The 18,277-nt window shown below is 42.5% G+C and overlaps 1 protein-coding gene and 1 pseudogene across 1 annotated transcript; both read right to left on the bottom strand.

The window, feature by feature from the left end:
• Positions 1-782: 782 nt before the first annotated feature.
• On the bottom strand, positions 783-12,771 carry LOC133764183 (membrane-spanning 4-domains subfamily A member 6A-like). The gene is made up of 7 exons (XM_062197858.1): positions 12,651-12,771; positions 11,315-11,477; positions 8,783-8,917; positions 6,500-6,556; positions 4,556-4,765; positions 1,958-2,059; positions 783-1,173 (listed from the first exon to the last, which is right to left on the bottom strand). The coding sequence occupies exons 2-7, from the start codon at positions 11,459-11,461 to the stop codon at positions 1,081-1,083; spliced, it is 744 nt and encodes a 247-aa protein (XP_062053842.1). The 5' UTR covers positions 11,462-11,477; positions 12,651-12,771; the 3' UTR covers positions 783-1,080.
• A 1,633-nt stretch (positions 12,772-14,404) lies between these two features.
• Positions 14,405-18,028, bottom strand: LOC133763592 (caprin-1-like; annotated as a pseudogene).
• Positions 18,029-18,277: the final 249 nt, after the last annotated feature.

The raw sequence follows: 18,277 nt of genomic DNA, 5'->3' as shown, positions 1-18,277 counted from the left end.
TTTTATCTGCTTTTGTAACCCTGGCATCAAGCATATTTTCTGGCATCCAATTAAGACTGATAAATGTTGAATGTTCACAAGAGGAAAATAAATAAGAGATATGATGTGTGTGTGCAAGCATGGGTGTATGTGTGCACACAGGAGTTTTGGAGGCAGGCAGAACACAAAATATTTGGAGAGTTAGAAGAAAGATAAAACCAAAGGACTGACATTCCAGTTTCATATGTGAAGAAAATAGCAGAGAAATAGAGCGTCAGAAGTTCTAATACTGTGAATGTGACCATAATGCAGTAGGTCAGGGTAGGGAAAACATGGCAGGATGCTACAAAGAAATGGAGCATGTATAAAACCAAGGGTGTGTGTGTGTTTGTGTGTGTGTGTGTGTGTGTGCTGGGGTTGGACATTTACAGTCATGCAATTTTTCATTATTATTTTGGTGTCAGAAAGAAAGTATGAACTGATTGTATCTTAATAATGACTAAATATCCCTAGTTAGCTCTCATGTTCTTGCTTTCTTTAGATATTTAGTGTACAGTTAAGAGAGTCTACATTTAGATTTATATCTATCATTGTTGAGTTACTCTGGGTTTAAAGGAAAATAACAAAATAAATGCTGAAACATACAATTGCATAAAGATTTTATTTTGAAACCAACTACTTTTATGCCACCTGAGATTTTATCAGAGAGAGCTTGTTTCCACGTACTAATAAGAAAAATACATGTGATGAAGCATTTTGCCTACTAGAAGAATCTGAACAACAAAAGAAATCAATTTCCTCAATTGAAATATAAGGAGTACAAAAAAATGTTTTTCCACTAAATCACCATTCTGCCTAGTTTTCTGAGGAAGGAATGTGATTCTTTGACTACTCCAGTACATAATAATTTACAACTCTGGGCTTTTGCTAAAGCCAGTATTGGAAAAATCAAGAGACTGCTAATATTCAAAAATATTTTAATACTTGTTATATAAAAAGCCAATATTTTAGGGAGCTCAAACTTTCTCTTCTGTGATGGTTAGATTTTCTATATTATCCTGAAAAATAAATTTCTGGAATATTTTCCTTCTTATTTTTTCCCTAAGAAGTTAACAGTTCTTCATATCCAGATCCACCAGCCACTTTTGAGGACATATATTTATTCTTGTAACTCTGAGGCAAGAAAAGCACACTCTAGAAGAAAAAAATAGATGTTAGGTCTCCAGATTTCACACAGGTTCAATATTACGTATATCTCAAAGCCATTTCCTCTTATGGAGGAATTCTTACTACTCCAAGATGAATATAGCGCATCTTTAAGTCACCAGAACAATTGGTATTCATCAGCCCAGGGCATATTCTGCTCTCTATAACTAAAGAGTTGACTAAATCAAAGACTTTTAATTCAGTTAAGTGAGTTCATAGTGGTGTGGACAGTGGTGTAATGGTGTCCCATGGAATTCGATTCAACAACATTTCTTTAATATGTTTTGGGAAAGAAGAACTTTTACACTCAGAAGAAAGGAAAAGCAAACATAGGTGGTCAATGAATCATTCACACGTGCCAAAGACTTTTGCCAAGCTAGGATTGTTAGGTACAAGTGGCCATAGAAGAAAGTGTCCTTGTTTAGGAGGGGGGCAAATAAATACTAATCTCCCGAGCATAGGCACAAATCAATTGTATAATGCCTGGAAAAGCATTCGTCTTAACTAGTGCTGCCTTTTCTTCATTTGCAAAATGGAAGAATTGAACCAACTGATGTCTCAGGTTCAAGTGTCTTCATATCCAGTGGGTCCTCATCTGGTTGGCTACCCATTTGCCACGAGCTCCTAATCTGTCTCCTGTCAATGTCTAAATCACCTCCCAAGTGTGTTTAATGACTGACTGATTGTTCCTTCTACCACCCTTGGTGATACTGCCCAGTGCATCCCAGAAATATCCCAGGCAAAATTCAGCGAGGCCAGCCAGCAGACTCACCCCGGGGAAGTCAGAATGAGCTTGTTTCCACCAAAGCACAGCAGCCAGCACAGCGAGGAACAACTCCAGCACGGTGTAGATCAGCATCAAAGACAAAGCTCCCTGGAATTCAGGAGAGAGAAGAATTGGTCTTGAGCTGGCCTAAGCTCTCATGCCTGATTGCAAGTTGAGTGTAGAAATGAAGACCAGTTCAACCATCAGAGAATGAACTCAGAACACTGTCTTTTAAAAAAAAAGATTTTATTTATTTATTTGAGAGGTAGAGTTACAGACAGTGAGGGAGAGACAGAGAGAAAGGTCTTCCTTCATTGTTTCACTCCCCAGATGGCTGCAAGGACCGGAGCTGCGTCCATCTGAAGCCAAGATCCAGATGCTTCTTCTGGGTCTCCTATGGGGGTGCAGGGGACCCAGCACTTGGGCCATCTTCTACTGCTTTCCCAGGCCATAGCAAAGAGCTCTATTGTAAGAGGGACAGCCGGGACTCGAACCGGCACCCATACAGGATGCCGGCGCTCAGGCGGAGGATTAACCTACTGTGCCACAGAGCCAGCCCCAGAACACTCTTAAAGATAAAATTTCTCCTCCAAAGCCTAGATGTTGACTTATTTTGCCCATTTCTCATTTATTTCCTTGAGAGGAAAGCAGCAATGAGGAGTAGTTAATCAACCAAACCATTTTACACATTTGTTTATTACCTGTCTGGGACATAGATAATTCTAATTACACTGTTTATTTCAGAAGAGAGCAGAGTGTGGAATAGCCCCTGGGACTGAGGACCAACAGCTCCCACTCCAGCTTCACTTTTACCACTTAGTAGCCACATGGACCTGGCTGAATCTCTCTATTTCTCTAGCTTCTGTTTTTCTCATTTATCAAATGTGCATAATTCCATTTCCTTCTCAGTGATTTGTATGGATCAATGAGGTTTTGACTGAGCAGGCCAAAATTCTATATTGACACACTTTACCACAGGAACCCCTTTATATGTTTTCTCTTGTGTGTTTTTGGTGGAGGTCAAGAGTTAGAAAAAGCCATCCAGGTAGCAAATTGCTAAGGTTGCTAGCAACCCAAACTCAATCAAAAAAGGCACACGACCAAGAGGACAAGTTCTACCATTTCTGTCCTGAGAAATTACTTATGTAGAAGTGGCCATCTGACAGAAAAGGGAGATAAAGAAATGTCTACGTTATTTATATATAAAATGAAGATATTAACTTTTATCCATTACTTATAAATCACCTCAGGAACAAAATCAATACAGTCTGTCCTTCAAATGTAAAGTTATCCCTTTTTGAGTTCATGCTTTATCTACTATACAAAGTCGTCATAAACCTCTCTCTGAAGGCCACACTTGGCTGTGCCAGAGGAGAGTGAGTTACTCTCAACTTATTTGCATGCACCATTTCGCATTATAACACCGTTAACTGGGGGGTAAGCACCTGGTGGCAACTCCATAAGGAGTGATGTGCAAGCACGAGTTTGACCAGAGTTTTCTATGTGACCATCTTACAGGTGAATCTTTGGCTTATCTCACTTTTGCAATTACAGCAATGAGTATTCTGCAGTCTCTTTATTGTTCTGTTGCCTGTTTTTCTTACAGTGCATTGCTGACTATGCAGATGCTCCTGAATGCTCCAACATAAGACATACTGTTTTGTCATACCTTTTCTTTCCATCTTCCAAAATTTCCCTTACAGTCGTCCAAAGTTAACATTCTCCATTTCCCTCTATGTCTAATCTCCTTATTTAATAAACTCCACTTCTTTAAGTTGTAACAAAAAGCAAAAATGATGTCACCTTCTCACCTGATTAGAACTACTCTTTTTCATGATCATGAGAAAGAGGAACAGACCTTCCTTACCTTCGAACTCCACACTTTCGCACTCTCCATTTCTCATTGCTGTTTCTGATGTTTGCTAGGCCAACTTAACCTCCCACCATACGCATACTAGGTTTAGGTGTTGGCATCCCCTGATCGTCTGGTGCTTTCCTCTATGTCTGTCTTTCTTAATTCATCACTCTATGTATAAAGATTCTCAGTTTGACAAACTCTTATATTTATACAATTGGATTCGTTTGATATTAAGAAACTTTACCAATGGTAAGATTTGTTTGTAGTCATCAGCCTTATTTGACATTTACTCTTTTTTTTTTATTAAACTTTTATTTAATGAATATAAATTTCCAAAGTATAGCTTATGGGTTACAATGGCTTCCCCCCTCCCATAACTTCCCTCCCACCCGCAACCCTCCCCTCTCCCGCTCCCTTTCCCCTTCCATTCATGTAAAGATTCATTTTCAATTCTCTTTGTATACAGAAGATCAGTTTACTCTTTAGATTCACTCTACTTGCATTAATATATAATCACATAATGAAACCTCTTAATCTCACTAAAGTATCCTTTCCTTTGCATAACCCTGGCCCTCTCCCTGATACCAAAACTGGAAAGAATAGAGAGATCTTCCAAGAAAAGGAGATGGATGGAGGGTGGAAGGGATAGAGGGGAAAGGAAAAAGGGAATATCATTATATTCTTAGAATTGTAACTATGAACTATATTGACTCTGTTAAAAACTAATTAAAAATAAAAATACTTACAGTCAAAGTTGCCTTGGCCATGAGGCAGTCCCTTTCTTCATATGAGGCATAATGATAAGGAAAACCATAATACGTGGTTGGCATAGATGTCATGTTCAACTCGCACTGCTGGGAAGCAGGACCCAAAGCAGCCAGGTTGACAAAGAGGAGGATGAAACCCAGGAGAGCAGACAGAATGCTCAGGATGCTTATGGCCAGGCTGCTGTAAACCTGAACAAGAAATGTTGAGTGAAGATCTTTCTGCACAAGCAAATATCTCTTTGCTAGCCTTTCAAGAATTTGTTATCTTATTTGTTTCCCATCAACAATGTAGGATTCATTGCTTATTTCTGTATCCCTTCCTGGTGCCTAGAAAAATCTCTGATCCTAGAAAACTTATCTTGAAAAAATGAATGAATAAAATGGTCTCCCTTCCACCACCAGGTAGGGCTGGTGAAGTAGTGTAAAAGAGAATGCTTTTCTCCTAACTACTTTACCCTGGGCTGACAGCAGGGCCTCGTGAGGTTAAGCCGGCCAGGTCAAGAGAGTGTGAGCAAAAGTAAAGGTAGCACCAATCCCTCCAACCTGCTCAGGAACATGTCCTGGAGGCATCAGGCATACGGAAGAAGCAGAGGAAGTGGTTTGCTGTTCCTTATACATGATCTATTTCAAAATCACGCCCCTCAACCTAGATGTCCATCAACTGATGATTGGATAAAACAAATGTGATATATGTATATGATGGACTATTTCTCAGTTATAAAAATACTGAAATTCTGACATCTGCAACAGAATGGATGTAACTGGGGATCACTGTGTTGAAGGAGATAAGCCAGATCCAGAAAGACAAAATCACATATGTTTTCTCTTATTACGGAGTTAATATAGAGAGTATACAATTTTGTACTGTGGTTATCACCAGCCACACGATGACTTACATATGAAGTAAGATTAAATGGAATTTAAAATTCACTTTCTCAATTTAACTGGCAATATTTAAAGTTATCAGTTGCTACCCACAGTTAACATATTGGATAGCACAGATTCAGTGCATTTCAACCATCACAGGAAGGCCTACTGAATATCACTGATCTAGTGGTCTAGGGCCCAGTTGTGAATTACAAATATCAAATTCTAAATTCTAATGAAAGAAAGAGAGATATTGGCATTGTCCTGAGCACTCTTCTTTCTCTTTTCCTTGCTGCTCTGGGGAGATTTGTGTAGTCAGAGCTTCCAAATTGAGTTTCTGTGTTAATGTGTTGTATGGAATTCTGTCACATGATTTCCTATATCAACCCCAAGAGGGGTGTGGGATTGAGTGAATTTAGTGAATTCACTAAGTGTAATGAATCATTACAGGTTAGAAAAATTTCACCCTTAATTCAGCTTCCCTCTCTCTGCCACTTTCAATTCTAGCTTTCCTGGAAAGCATTAGAAGTGGATAAATTTGGTTTCTTAGCCAATACAAAGGATTAATGACAATTTAGAACTCAACAAAGTACTAACTTCAGGTGGTATGGATAAAAGAGTGGGAGACACTTCTTCACATGCACAGCATTTTGATTGTGCTTTCTCAAGGGTTTTGACACATAGGTTTATACAGTAAATCCATAGTAAATACACCCCCACCACTGTCAATTTCTTCCCCATTGAAGCTATGAATCTGAAAGTAGTTACTAAGATAAAACATCACAAGTAATCATAACTTTGGTGTGCGTGTCCTGAGCACTGCTCCAGAGTGTAATATAATACCCTGAGTGTAGATGCTGATTTAGTGGATAGTGGTTGCAGGAATGAGCCCTGGGCAACGATATAGAGGATCTAGGCACAGCTTCCAACTCTAAACAAACTACTTGCTCTGGAACTTAGTTTCCAGGTTTCAAAGTAGACATTTTCACCCTGAATAAGTTTTCTCTAAGCCTTAATATGGTCCATCAGGTTGTGGGTTATGATTCTCATACTCACCAAAGACTTTGTCGACCTTTTCTCCGTGATGATTGATAGGATGCCAGAGAGGATAAACTACTCAGAAAAGACAGAACATTGTCAGGTTAGTTTGTATCTGCAGAGTAGCTATCACGTTACTACCACAATGTTTGTGAAAAATCCCATGAGAAAAGCCTTGGAGAACAATTTACCAATGATGTATGATTTATGTAAGTACATTAATTAGTCCTTTTGTTCAAATATGAGCACACAGAAAGCACAAGAAAAGGGTCATATGACCAGGAACCTATCCCATTATACAAAATGAGGACCTTGAAACCCTGCAAATATTTTTGGTTCTGTTTGTGTCTTAAGAAGGAAAAGTCTTGGAGTCCCATGTTCTCTAGATAAGGACATGAACACAATGATATACAAAAAGAAGAGAACAACATATTGTCATGCGATTTTGTCCTTTATTTAGTTAATATGGTGTATTGCATTTATTGGTTTATATATATTGAAACGTGCATGCATTCTTGGGATAAATACCATTTGGTCATGGTGCATGACCTTTTTAATGCGTTGTTGAGTTTCATATGCTAGTTTGTTGTTGTCGAAGAATTTTGCATTTACATTCTTGCATTCTTGGGGACTGTGACCTATCATTTTTTATCTTGTAGTGTCATTCTCTGTGTTTTTTTTTTTTTAATCAGGGTAATACTAGGTTCCTAAAATGAGTGTAAATATTCACTCAGCTTTAATTTTTCACAGGATTTTGAGAAGGATTGGTGTAAATTCTTCATTAAAAGAAAAAATAGGAATAGGAATAGACATGGGGAAACAGAGATCTGTATTTTAAGTTTGTAACTGCAAATTAAAATATGAACAAAAGGAAGGTTGAGGTTGGATGGCAGGAAGGCTTCAAGACTGTTCGGAAAATCATAGAAATTCCCTTTCCTCTTTGAATTATTTGCAGTCTAACAGATTTGGGTCAGGTAAGTAATGGAAGATTCTCTGCAAAAGAAAAAAGGAACTAGAAGAAAAGCAGTGGTTCCAGTGGTCCCAGTGTTAAGTAATTTGTCTATATAAATAGATGCTGAGGTTTGTTTTTTTTTTTTAAAAGACTATATACCTCTCCAAATGTTGAGTGCACTCAGTGACCTACTTCCAAAGAGTACAGTATAGAAATAGGGGAGAAAAAAGTAGTTTTACATTTGGAATAGCCTTAAAAACTCCACCTCAGCCACACAATCAATATTAAATTTATGAATGGCAAATAATGTTGATAGTCGGTACCCTTCATATGACCTGGTGAGAATGTCAGTTCACCTTTGTCACATTCACATAAAACTTCATCACTCTAGTTCAAACATGAGAAAAACTCAAATTTAGGGACATTCTATAAAAATTGTGGCCAGTCCTACTAAAAACTGTCAAAGTCATGGACAAAGAAAGTCTCAGGAAAACTAGAGGAGCCTAAGAAGACAGAAGGACCAAAATGTAAGGTGGAATCTCTGATGGGGTCTTTCAATCGATAACGGGCATTTTGGAAAAAAAAAGTTGAAATGCAAATAAAATGCTGACTTTGGTTAATAGGAGAATAAAAATGAGCCAAATAAAGAAAAAAAGTAGACCTCCCTCTGCAGGCATAAAAAATGTAGGAAAGGTAAATGATAACTACTGAGTTGTGGAAGCTAATGGAAAAAAGAACTATGATAAAGACTCACTTCAATGTAGAAGAAAGCTCTTCTCTGAAAATAGTACCACACAGTCCTCTCGACACTCCAAACCTGGAGCTGTTCCAGAGACCTTTCTATGCTATCTCTGAATCACAGGCATGTTCTCAGTCTGACCTGGGAAACGTTAATACAGCCAAAAACGTCTTCAGAGAGCTCAGGGATGAAAGCACTTCTGCCGCCACAGTTCCCATGTGAATCTGTGTGGTTTGTCTGCGACTGAGCGATGTTCTGCATTGGTGCTCATTTCACTGTATAGATAAACCTTTCCTAACTTCACTCCACTTCGTGGGTTTTTTGCATAAACCTGGAGAGATGCTACCAACCTTCAGATGATGAAAAATAAGGCAATCTTCAAAGTAAATGTTTATTTGAGCTAGATCAGAAATGAATCTATAATCAGGTCACTGTTGTCCACCTACTCACTCAATGCTTCCTTGTCCTACGCACACAGGAGAACAAGTGCTACTACGACTCCTTGGGCTCGGCAGACAGAAACACAGGGAAATGGCAAGTGGTGAGTACTAACCACTGGCATCTTGCCACCTCTCCACCCCATTTGGCCCGCCTCAGGAGCTCTACTTACACATAAGGCTCCTGTGAATGGGTAGCCAGACTTCAACAGGATAGAAAACACTGAGGTAAAATGTTCAGAGAAGGATGCTGATGCCAAAATGATCCCCAAGCTCAACACCATCACTCCACTCAGGATCTGGATAGTCTGTTGAAAAAGGAATGGAGTTCTGAGATTAAAACCAGCATTTGTAAAAATAGGTCATTTTCATTTCTCCTGTGCTGGTCATGCATTAATGTCTTGAGCAAGATCCCAGTGAGGACAGAGGCACTGTAAAAGCTCTGAGTGAAAAGACTATTTGCAGAGGATGCTGTTCTGCCACAGAAAATCAATGTGTTGGGCCATATGGAAGTATCACTGAGCCTTCAGGTGTTCCTATCCCTCAATACCTGGTCTATACATGACCCCTGCTTCCAATTCATGGTGAGTGCTGGGATCTGCTTTCCCAGCTCTCTGATTCCATGACTGGTAACGCTTCTGCCTCTAGTGGGATAGGGGACATCTGAAAGCCCTTGTATTCTCTTGAGTACTGGTAGTGTGAAAGTCCCTCCCTGGCCGGCGCCGTGGCTCACTAGGCTAATCCTCCGCCTGTGGCGGTGGCACACCGGGTTCTAGTCCCGGTCAGGGCACCAGATTCTGTCCCGGTTGCCCCTCTTCTAGTCCAGCTCTCTGCTGTGGCCCGGGAAGGCAGTGGAGGATGGCCCAAGTGCTTGGACCCTGCACCCGCATGGGAGACCAGAAGCACCTGGCTCCTGCCTTCAGATCAGTGCGATGCGCTGGCCGCGGCGGCCATTGGAGGGTGAACCAACGGCAAAAAGGAAGACCTTTCTCTCTGTCTCTCTCTCACTGTCCACTCTGCCTGTCAAAAAAAAAAAAAAAAGTCCCTGCCCATAAACACCAAACCCCATTGGACACAACTGCATGAAGCCTGTTCCTTGGGCCAGCAATTTGGCCTCTGTAGTCCTGAGGTTTTTCTTCCTGATGTCCACCATAGCTCTACTGATATTTAAGAAGCAGTTTTCTAAATCTATGTCACGTGAGTGTCACAGGAACCCATGTGCTTATATATTTGAGAAAAGGTCATTAGTCCCACTAAACAGTCAAAGGGAATCAAAAGCCGGCGCCGCTGCTCACTTGGCTAATCCTCTGCCTGCGGCACTGGCACCCTGGGTTCTAGTCCTGGTTGGGGTGCTGGATTCTGTCCTGGTTGCTCCTCTTCCAGTCCAGCTCTCTGCTGTGGCCTGGGAAGGCAGTGGAGGATGGTCCAAGTGCTTGGGCCCCTGCACCCGCATGGGAGACCAGGAGGAAGCACCTGGCTCCTGGCTTCAGATTGGCACAGCGTGCTGGCTGTAGCGGCCATTGGGGGGTGAACCAATGGAAAAGGAAGACCTTTCTCTCTGTCTCTCTCTCTCTCACTGTCCACTCTGCCTGTCAAAAAAAAGGGAGTCAAAAGTCAAAAGGAGTTCCTTGCCTCAGATCATGTTAGTGCAGAGAGAACTCTAGAAACCAGAGATCTAATCTATGGCCATACCATCCTGAATGCATCAAATCCCATCTGATCTTGGAAGCTAAGCAGGGTCGGGCCTGGTTAGTACTTGAATGGGAGAAACCACAAATTTTTATTTTCCACCTTGAGGAGGGAGGGTAGAGTGAGTGAGTGAGGACAGAGTGGGAAGTATCATTATGCTCTTAAAAACGTATATATGAGGCCGGCGCTGTGGCTTAACAGGCTAATCTTCCGCCTTGTGGCGCCGGCATACCGGGTTCTAGTCCCCGTCGGGGCACCGGATTCTATCCCGGTTGCCCCTCTTCCAGGCCAGCTCTCTGCTAAGGCCTGGGAAGGCAGTGGAGGATGGCCCAAGTGCTTGGGCCCTGCACCCACATGGGAGACCAGGAGAAGCACCTGGCTCCTGGCTTTGGATCAGCGCGATGCGCCGGCCGCAGTGGCCATTGGAGGGTGAACCAACGGCAAAAAGGAAAACCTTTCTCTCTGTCTCTCTCACTGTCCACTCTGCCTGTCAAAAAAAAATGTATATATGAAATACATGAAATTTCTTCCCTCTATAGAAATAAAACAATTTAAAAAATAAATCCTGGATGAGAGAAAGGCAAGGAGAAAGGAGGAGAATGGAGTTTGTTTTTCCCCTAATTTGCAGGGAGGGAAGAATTCTATTTGCAAATTCAACACAGATTATTCAGTTCACTATTGGTGAGCACATATAAAAATGTATATAAATTATATAATTGTTTGCCACCATTACTTTTGTGAAAGGAAGTATGAAGAGGTACTGTATTGTAAAAATATAAAAGCAAAAAATATTCAATTACTCCTATTCAGAATATTAAGGAACTATTTTCAATCCCTTTCTTGTGGAAAAAATCTGGGAATAGTTGTAAATGGCTCTTTGGGCTGAAAATCAGCCTGGACACCCTCGGGCATACTCAAAGTTCTCCATATCTACAAAGGATATGCAATCTCAAGACATAAATGGTCTCTTCACTTTGCCCTCCATCCCGCTCCAAAAAGGTCTGAACTAGATTTACCCCAGTAACTTTGACTTCTGATTTTAGATATTTCTTCAGGCTGTCCTGCCTCTGGTTGGTGGGTTTGGGTTTCTCTGTGTGCGGAAAGTTGATGCCACTCGCTGTGAGCACGACAACAGTCTCACTGGTCGTGGGCTGTGGTATCATGATGATGCCCCCAGTGCTGCAAAAGAAAGAAATGCATAGGTTCAAACTCCCAAACTGTGAGTATCTCTCCCTTAGTCCAGACTTGCCCTTTAGGAAAAGAAACTGGAGGTCTTCAGCAGTGGAAACTAGAAAACCTGGATTTCATGTGAATGGTTCCATAATATTTGACATAGTCCATTGATTGTACATCAGAGGAACGCACTGATCAGCATGAATCTTGAGTGTTCTCAATATTTAGAGACACACAACTTACGTGTTGCAATCTCCCTTTCCCCCAGTGCTACTACAAATGCACTGACATGTATTTGATTAATTGTACCCACAATTAAGATATGATCAGAGTTATGTTTGCCAACCTATTTTCTATTTAGGTTCTTTCTCATATTTTGTCTAATAATAATATTTATTATCACAAATTCTAGATAGCTTTATCATATTTCACCAGATATTATCCTGCAGTGCTTTTAGTCCTTACATATCTGCATGTTAGTTACTTAGTCCAAGCATATGGTAGTGAAGGAAGTTCAGAATAAAAAAGTTAACCATTAATAGAATTCCTTTATTCATATATTTGTGGCACCAAGTTAATGCTGAGGAAGTATTTGCAGTTATTATTATTGCTCAGCTGTGTTCTCAGAGCTGGGAAGGTACAGAACCACTACTGAACCCCAGCTGTCACTGGGGTTCAATGTCTTGCACATTTCTCTAGGTTATGCTCCCTCTTCCTACTTGCCACCTCATAACAGCCACCTGAGTCTGAGCTGATTTGGTCTGGAAAAGCAGCTACAGGCAGTGGTATGAGAACAAGACTGGAGTCATAACACCTGAGGTCAATGCCTGACACATGAACTTAGGAGTTGTAAGGCCCAAGCTGCCTGTGACACTGAATTGCTAAGTTCAGCTTGATCTCTTCACTGTCTCTTTCTTGGCCCATGGGTTCTCCAGCTTGCAAATGGCCTGTGAGCATTTAAAGAGACAAGAGCTCTGCTCCCATTCATTACATGGTGGCCTTAGAGAAGTGTTTCATTGAGATGGCACACTTAGAAAACTGCAGAAACAGTTTCTGCCTTTGTCCATTCGATTTGCAAAATACTCTAGTGTCTCTGATATTTGCTAAAGTATCTCAAGGCAAATTCCACCTCTAATGGGGTCCCAGCAAGGAACTGAGATGTCTTTCGGCATTGCCTACCTGTCCCCGTGGACGAGCCCGTTGGTTCCAGTTGAGCTCTCGGAAACTCCCAGGAGGTTTTAGCTCTGAGTTTTCAGGCAGCCTTGCCAATAGTTCCTACTTGTCTTCATCTTCCGAAAATCACTGGCTCTTCCCGAGTCCAGTGTTTACCACCACACAGGATGTGATACTTACAGACTGCGGATTTGTGAAATGTGCTGCACTTCCTTTTTTGTAAACCCCTAGCATCTTCAGAAAAACCACCAGCAGAACCACCTCGTGACTGGGAGCGTGGAGGAGTCAAGGAGCCTTCTGTTGAATTGTGCCACCCCAGTACTGACCAGGTCCACGTGACTAGGCAAGTCCGTTGCTTTCAGAGCCTCCATTGCCAATCTCTGTGACGGGGGAACGACACCTACCATGGGAATTGTTATAAAGACAAGAAAAAATGCTTATAAAAGGCCTACCTAAACTTATTCACAGGAGTGTTCAACAATACACAACAATATTGTTAAGTGATAAAATTTAATTAAATATAGTTTATCATTGTAACAAATAATAATAGGCCAGCTTTATTTTTTTTTCCAATTCCTCAGGCTCCAGGCAGGCTGTCTTTTAGCATATTCCCTTCATGCTTGTCCCACTCATTCTCTCTCTCTCTCTCACCATCTTTCTCTCCCCCTGCTGTCCTTCATTTGGGCCTGAGTAATCTCTGAACTAAACTCCCCTGTCTGACTTTCATCTGGGTCTCATTTTGTCTCCTTTATATTCTCAGTCTCAATGCCACCAACTAACTAGGAAGGAAAACGATTAATATAACAATAACACATGTGACTGATACGTAAGGACAAGATTTTCCAAAAGAATACAAGTGATATTTTGGACAGGATGATTATTGTGGGCATCCATCCTGTATTAAGGCACTTCAAAAATTCTGTGGAAAGAATGGAATATGGGGCCAGCATTGTGGTATAGCAGGTAAAGCCGCCACCTGCAGTGCCCACATCCTACATGGGCACTGGATCAAGTCCTGACTTCTCTACTTCTGATCCGACTCTCTGCTATGGCCTGGGAAAGCAGTAGAAGATGGATCAAGTCCTTGAGCCCCTGCACCCGTGTGGGAGACCCAGAAGAAGCTCCAGGCTCCTGGCTTCTGATTGTCCCAGCTCCAGCCATTGCAGCCATCTGGGGAGTAAACCAGAGGGTGAAAGCCCTCTCTCTCTCTCTCTCTCTCTCTCTCTCTCTCTCCACCTCTGCCTCTCTGTAACTCTGCCTTTCAAATAAATCTTTAAAAAAAAAGAATGGAATGTACAGGTAAGGTTATTTTGATGCATTTTTAAAAAACACATGCATAGCTTTTTTCATAATATGCCATTTTCCATGACCTTTTTTTAAGATACAACTTTTATTATAAACATATTTTATTTGTTTTGTTTTTCCCATCAGAACTGAAACTACTGTCATCTCCCTTAAACAGGGAAATCAAGCTAAAACACATACTGGTGCTTTACAACAGAAAACAATTTTGGAAGGGTGATATCAACAGGCATTTGGTATCTTTTTCTTTTAAAAATGATCAAGCTTCAGGAAAAACATGTGATCATGAATACTATGATTATCCGTCAGAGATTTTCATCAATACCTGTACCAATTTTGGTGATAATACAGCAATATTCACAGATTAGTACAACGTACATGCCATAAGGAATGACAGAGTACAAATCCTTACAAAAGTCATTGTCTCCAGCCCTCAGGTACAGAAGCTGCCATCCAGACTATATCTCATAATTTTTGCGTATCTTTTTAAAAGTGCCAATCAAAGCCCAATTTGTATTTTGACTTCGTCTTCCGCGGCATCCCTCTGTTGGGTCGTGGGGGCTCTCCACAACCTCGTGGTCTACCTTGCCCAGAACCTCACTTGAAATTCTGATATCCATCCTGTTGATAGCCAGAGTAGTCCCTGGGGAGCACTGAACTAAGACTGTGTGTAACCGCTGTTTGGAGTGCTAGAGAACAACAGGCAGTAACCATCATATCTGTTACCGGAGAAATTGCAGGGTTCTTGTCTTCGCGCAAGAAAGAATTCAGGCGTGAGACAGAGTAGTGGGAGGTAAAATAGCAAGGTTTATTAGGAAGGGACATCTGTAAGGACGGATGGGCACCTCTGCAGACAGGGCCTGAGAGAGAGTGCCCAGTCCCTCAGACTGGGGGAGAGCGGGGCTGCATGGGTGAGTGGAGAGTACACCCGGCCAGGCCAGGCGGGCGGCTCAGCAAAGATACAGAGAGCTGAGCGCGCCCAGTCCAGTTGAGGCTGGGGGTTTTAAGGAGATGGGTCTTGCTTCCCCACCTCTGCTCCTCTTGGAACAAAGGGCTTTTTGGATGTAAATAGAAAAACTTCTCTTGAAGGTCTGAAACAAAGGACTTTCTGGATGCAAATGTTATCAGACCTGAGGAAGGGAGCAGGGTGTTTGACATGCAGATACTGGGCTGCACCTGGGAGATTGTGGAAGATTTATCAGGCAGGAAGTAGGAGGGGTGAGGGTCTCCACCTGGCAGGTTATCAGGTAGAAGGGGGCAGGGCAGGCAGGATGCGAAATCTGGGCTTCCCCTGAAACCTTGTTAGGATGACTTTGAGATGCAGATGCATATAGATGTCTTCTCTTTAGGCCTGTCACACACACATAAGCTCATAACTGACTTCCTACCTAACAATATCCTCCTCTGAACCCATTGGCAGGACACCAGTGTCCATTCACCAAGCCTCTAGCACTTCGGCAGCCCCCACGAGACACCAGACTGTTGTAGCAGGGCTGATTGCTTTGTGGAAATCCAGTCTTCTGCTGAGGAGGCTGCTGGTGATCCACACTCACCTGATGAGGCTGGTCCTGGGAACCAGGGTAAGTGCCAGCTACTGTTTGAAGCTGTTTTTGCTGAAGCTCCGTTTGTTCCACTTGGTGAGGCTGACTGGAAACGCTCTGGTTGTAGCTTGCTTGGCATGGATTTTGCTGTTTTAAAGTTTCTGGTTCATTAACAGGAAGAGCAGGAGCATTCATATGGAACAGTGTTTGCATGGATTGGAACAGAGTTGCATTTACATCGATTCCACTGCTATGTAAAGGTTTGTTTGTCCCAGCCTGGAACACTTGAGGCTGAGAAGCAGCAGGAAGGGTTGATGATGCTGTTGTCTGTTCTGTGTTTAAAATAATTGTTGCCTGAATCTGATCAATTGGTTCCTTTCGTTGTCGTTCTGTAACATGTGAAGGCTGGTACAAGGGTTGAAATGCCGTGTATCCCTTGCTTGTGGATGAAACTAGAGGAACCTGTGTAGCTTCTGATTGAACAGGTTGAGCAAGTATAGATTCAGAATGAACTGGAGGGCAAACCAGCTGGGGCATGTCCGTGTTTTGGGTTGGATTCATAGGCTGTGCAGATACAATAACAGGATCAAGGGTCCGGTTCTCAAAATCCAGCATTGAATCCTGCATGAAATTATAGGGTCCCTGCATTTGTGCCATAAGATTATACTCACTGTCTATATTGTACTATATTATATATCGATTATACTCACAGGGGATCTGCCTGAGCCACAGGAATCAGAGTGTGGCTCTGGTACTGGAGGAGATGCAGCCTGGGGTTGCTGCTGGAGTGAATTTACTACCTGGACCGTGTCAGCTGTCCACTCATTCACCACCTGCTCCTTTTCACCTCTGCTGACCTGTGCTTCTGCCACCAATGGTCTATTTACATACCGCGTTGATTCACCTTCATTTTGTTCAGTGTATTCTTCTGCCCGCTTGGGTTCAGGTTTAGCACCTGGGCTTCAACTGCGGCAGCTGAGGTTGCCTCTTCTTCCTCACACAGCCCATTCTGGTGGTTGTGGTGCTATCAAAATAGTTTGAAAAACATGCTCAAAAATTTTCTTTTGGCCTGCGCCATGGCTCACTAGGCTAATCCTCCGCCTGTGGCGCCGGCACCCTGGGTTCTAGTCCCGGTTGGGGCGCTGGGTTCTATACCGGTTGCCCCTCTTCCAGGCCAACTCTCTGCTATGGCCCGGGAAGGCAGTGGAGGATGGCCCAAGTGCTTGGGCCCTGCACCCGCGTGGGAGACCAGGAGGAAGCACCTGGCTCCTGGCTTTGGACTGGCATGTAGTGGCCATTTTGGGGGTGAACCAACTGAAGGAAGTCCTTTCTCTCTGTTTCTCTCTCTCACCATCTAACTCTGCCTGTCAAAAATAAAAATAAAAATAAAAAAATTTCCTTTAAAGTTTTACTTTTTAAAAAATATTTATTCATTTATTTGAAAGTCAGAGTTACACCGAGAGAGGAGAGGCAGAGAGAGAGAGAGAGAGAGAGAGAGAGGTCTTCCATACACTGGTTCACTCCCCAATTGGCTGCAATGGCCAGAGCTGTGCCGATCTAAAGCCACGAGTCAAGAGCTTTTTCTGGGTCTCCCATGCAGGTGCTGGGGCCCAAGGACTTGGGCCATCTTCTACTGCTTTCCTAGGCCATAGCAGAAAGCTGGATTGGAAGTGGAGCAGCCGGGACTCGAACCGGCACCCATATGGGATGCTGGCACTTTAGGCCAGGGTGTTAACCCACTGCACCACAGTGCTTTGGGTTAAAGCTTTATAAGTTGTTCCACATACAGATTTTTCCTTCTTCTTTGGCAAATCCCACAGGTGAATGGAGGCACTGCTCATTCAATCTCAAGTTCATGTCCTACTCAGTATCTACCAACTTGTAGAAGTCATCCACCAGCGACAATTCCTCCTCAGACAATATTGGCACTCTATTAAAACCTTGTTTTAAGTCACTTTGCACTTCATCATCTCCCACTTTGTCCAAAATATATTGCAGTTCAAGTACAGTTTTTAGACATTTCTGTTCGGCTTCTTCTCTCATAAGTTGTTCCTGAGGAGCTGTCTTCTGTATTGTTTTCTGAATATCTTCATGCCATGAAACTCCTTTGTAATTGTTTTGCGCACTCCAAGTTGTTTGTGACTTCCTGGTACTTGGACATGGCGTCCAGTTGATCTTGATTAAGTCTGTCCCCTTTGATCATTCGTTCCTGGTAATCATCCAGCTTACCCTTTTTCTTCTGCAGGTTCCAGAGTTTATTGTTGATCACCCCAATAATCTGCTTCATCGTCTCGGTCTGGATGGTGCCAGTGCTGGTGGCCAGGTGCTGAGAGGGGGATGCAGCTGCCCCGACCCCCGCCGCTGCCTCACTCCGGGAGGAACCCGGCGGCGGTGGCGGTCTGGCCACTTGCTGCTGCTTCCGCTGTGGCTGGTGGTCAAGTGTATCTTCAGACTGTCAGGGATTTCCATGAGCTTTTGAAAATCATTTCTATGCATGGATTGTAATTTGTTTGCACTAACGTGACCTTCTTTTTGTTCCATTTTCCACAAATGGCTTAAGTGTGCTTATTGTAGAATGTTTAACAGATTTTCTGGCCTCTGCTAACTGGAGCCTAGTTGCAAGCCTACCCAGGTGTGAAAACAAAAATGGCACCAGGTATTTCCAAATAGCTCCCGATGGAAGGGGCAAAAAAATCTTTCACTCTCATGCTGAGAATTGCTGATCTAGTAGAAAAGAGGTTTCCTGTGACTTCTGTGGAAAGGCATGTGTGCAAGAAATGGAGCCTAATT

Source organism: Lepus europaeus, chromosome 7 (genome assembly GCF_033115175.1).
Source record: "Lepus europaeus isolate LE1 chromosome 7, mLepTim1.pri, whole genome shotgun sequence".
In the NCBI taxonomy this organism is placed as follows: domain Eukaryota; kingdom Metazoa; phylum Chordata; class Mammalia; order Lagomorpha; family Leporidae; genus Lepus; species Lepus europaeus.
The sequence above is the reverse complement of the archived record's forward strand: the minus strand, read 5'-3'. Positions and strand labels throughout refer to the sequence as shown.

Excerpts from the sequence above, each read along its gene's own strand:
- LOC133764183 (XM_062197858.1), bottom strand. The coding sequence starts at position 11,461 with ATGATACCACAGCCCACGACCAGTGAGACTGTTGTCGTGCTCACAGCG. Across the intron at positions 8,918-11,314 it reads CAGAAGTCAAAGTTACTGGG|ACTATCCAGATCCTGAGTGG; the intron begins GTAAATCTAGTT and ends CTTTTTCAACAG. Across the intron at positions 1,174-1,957 it reads CTCATTCTGACTTCCCCGGG|AGTGTGCTTTTCTTGCCTCA; the intron begins GTGAGTCTGCTG and ends TTTTTCTTCTAG.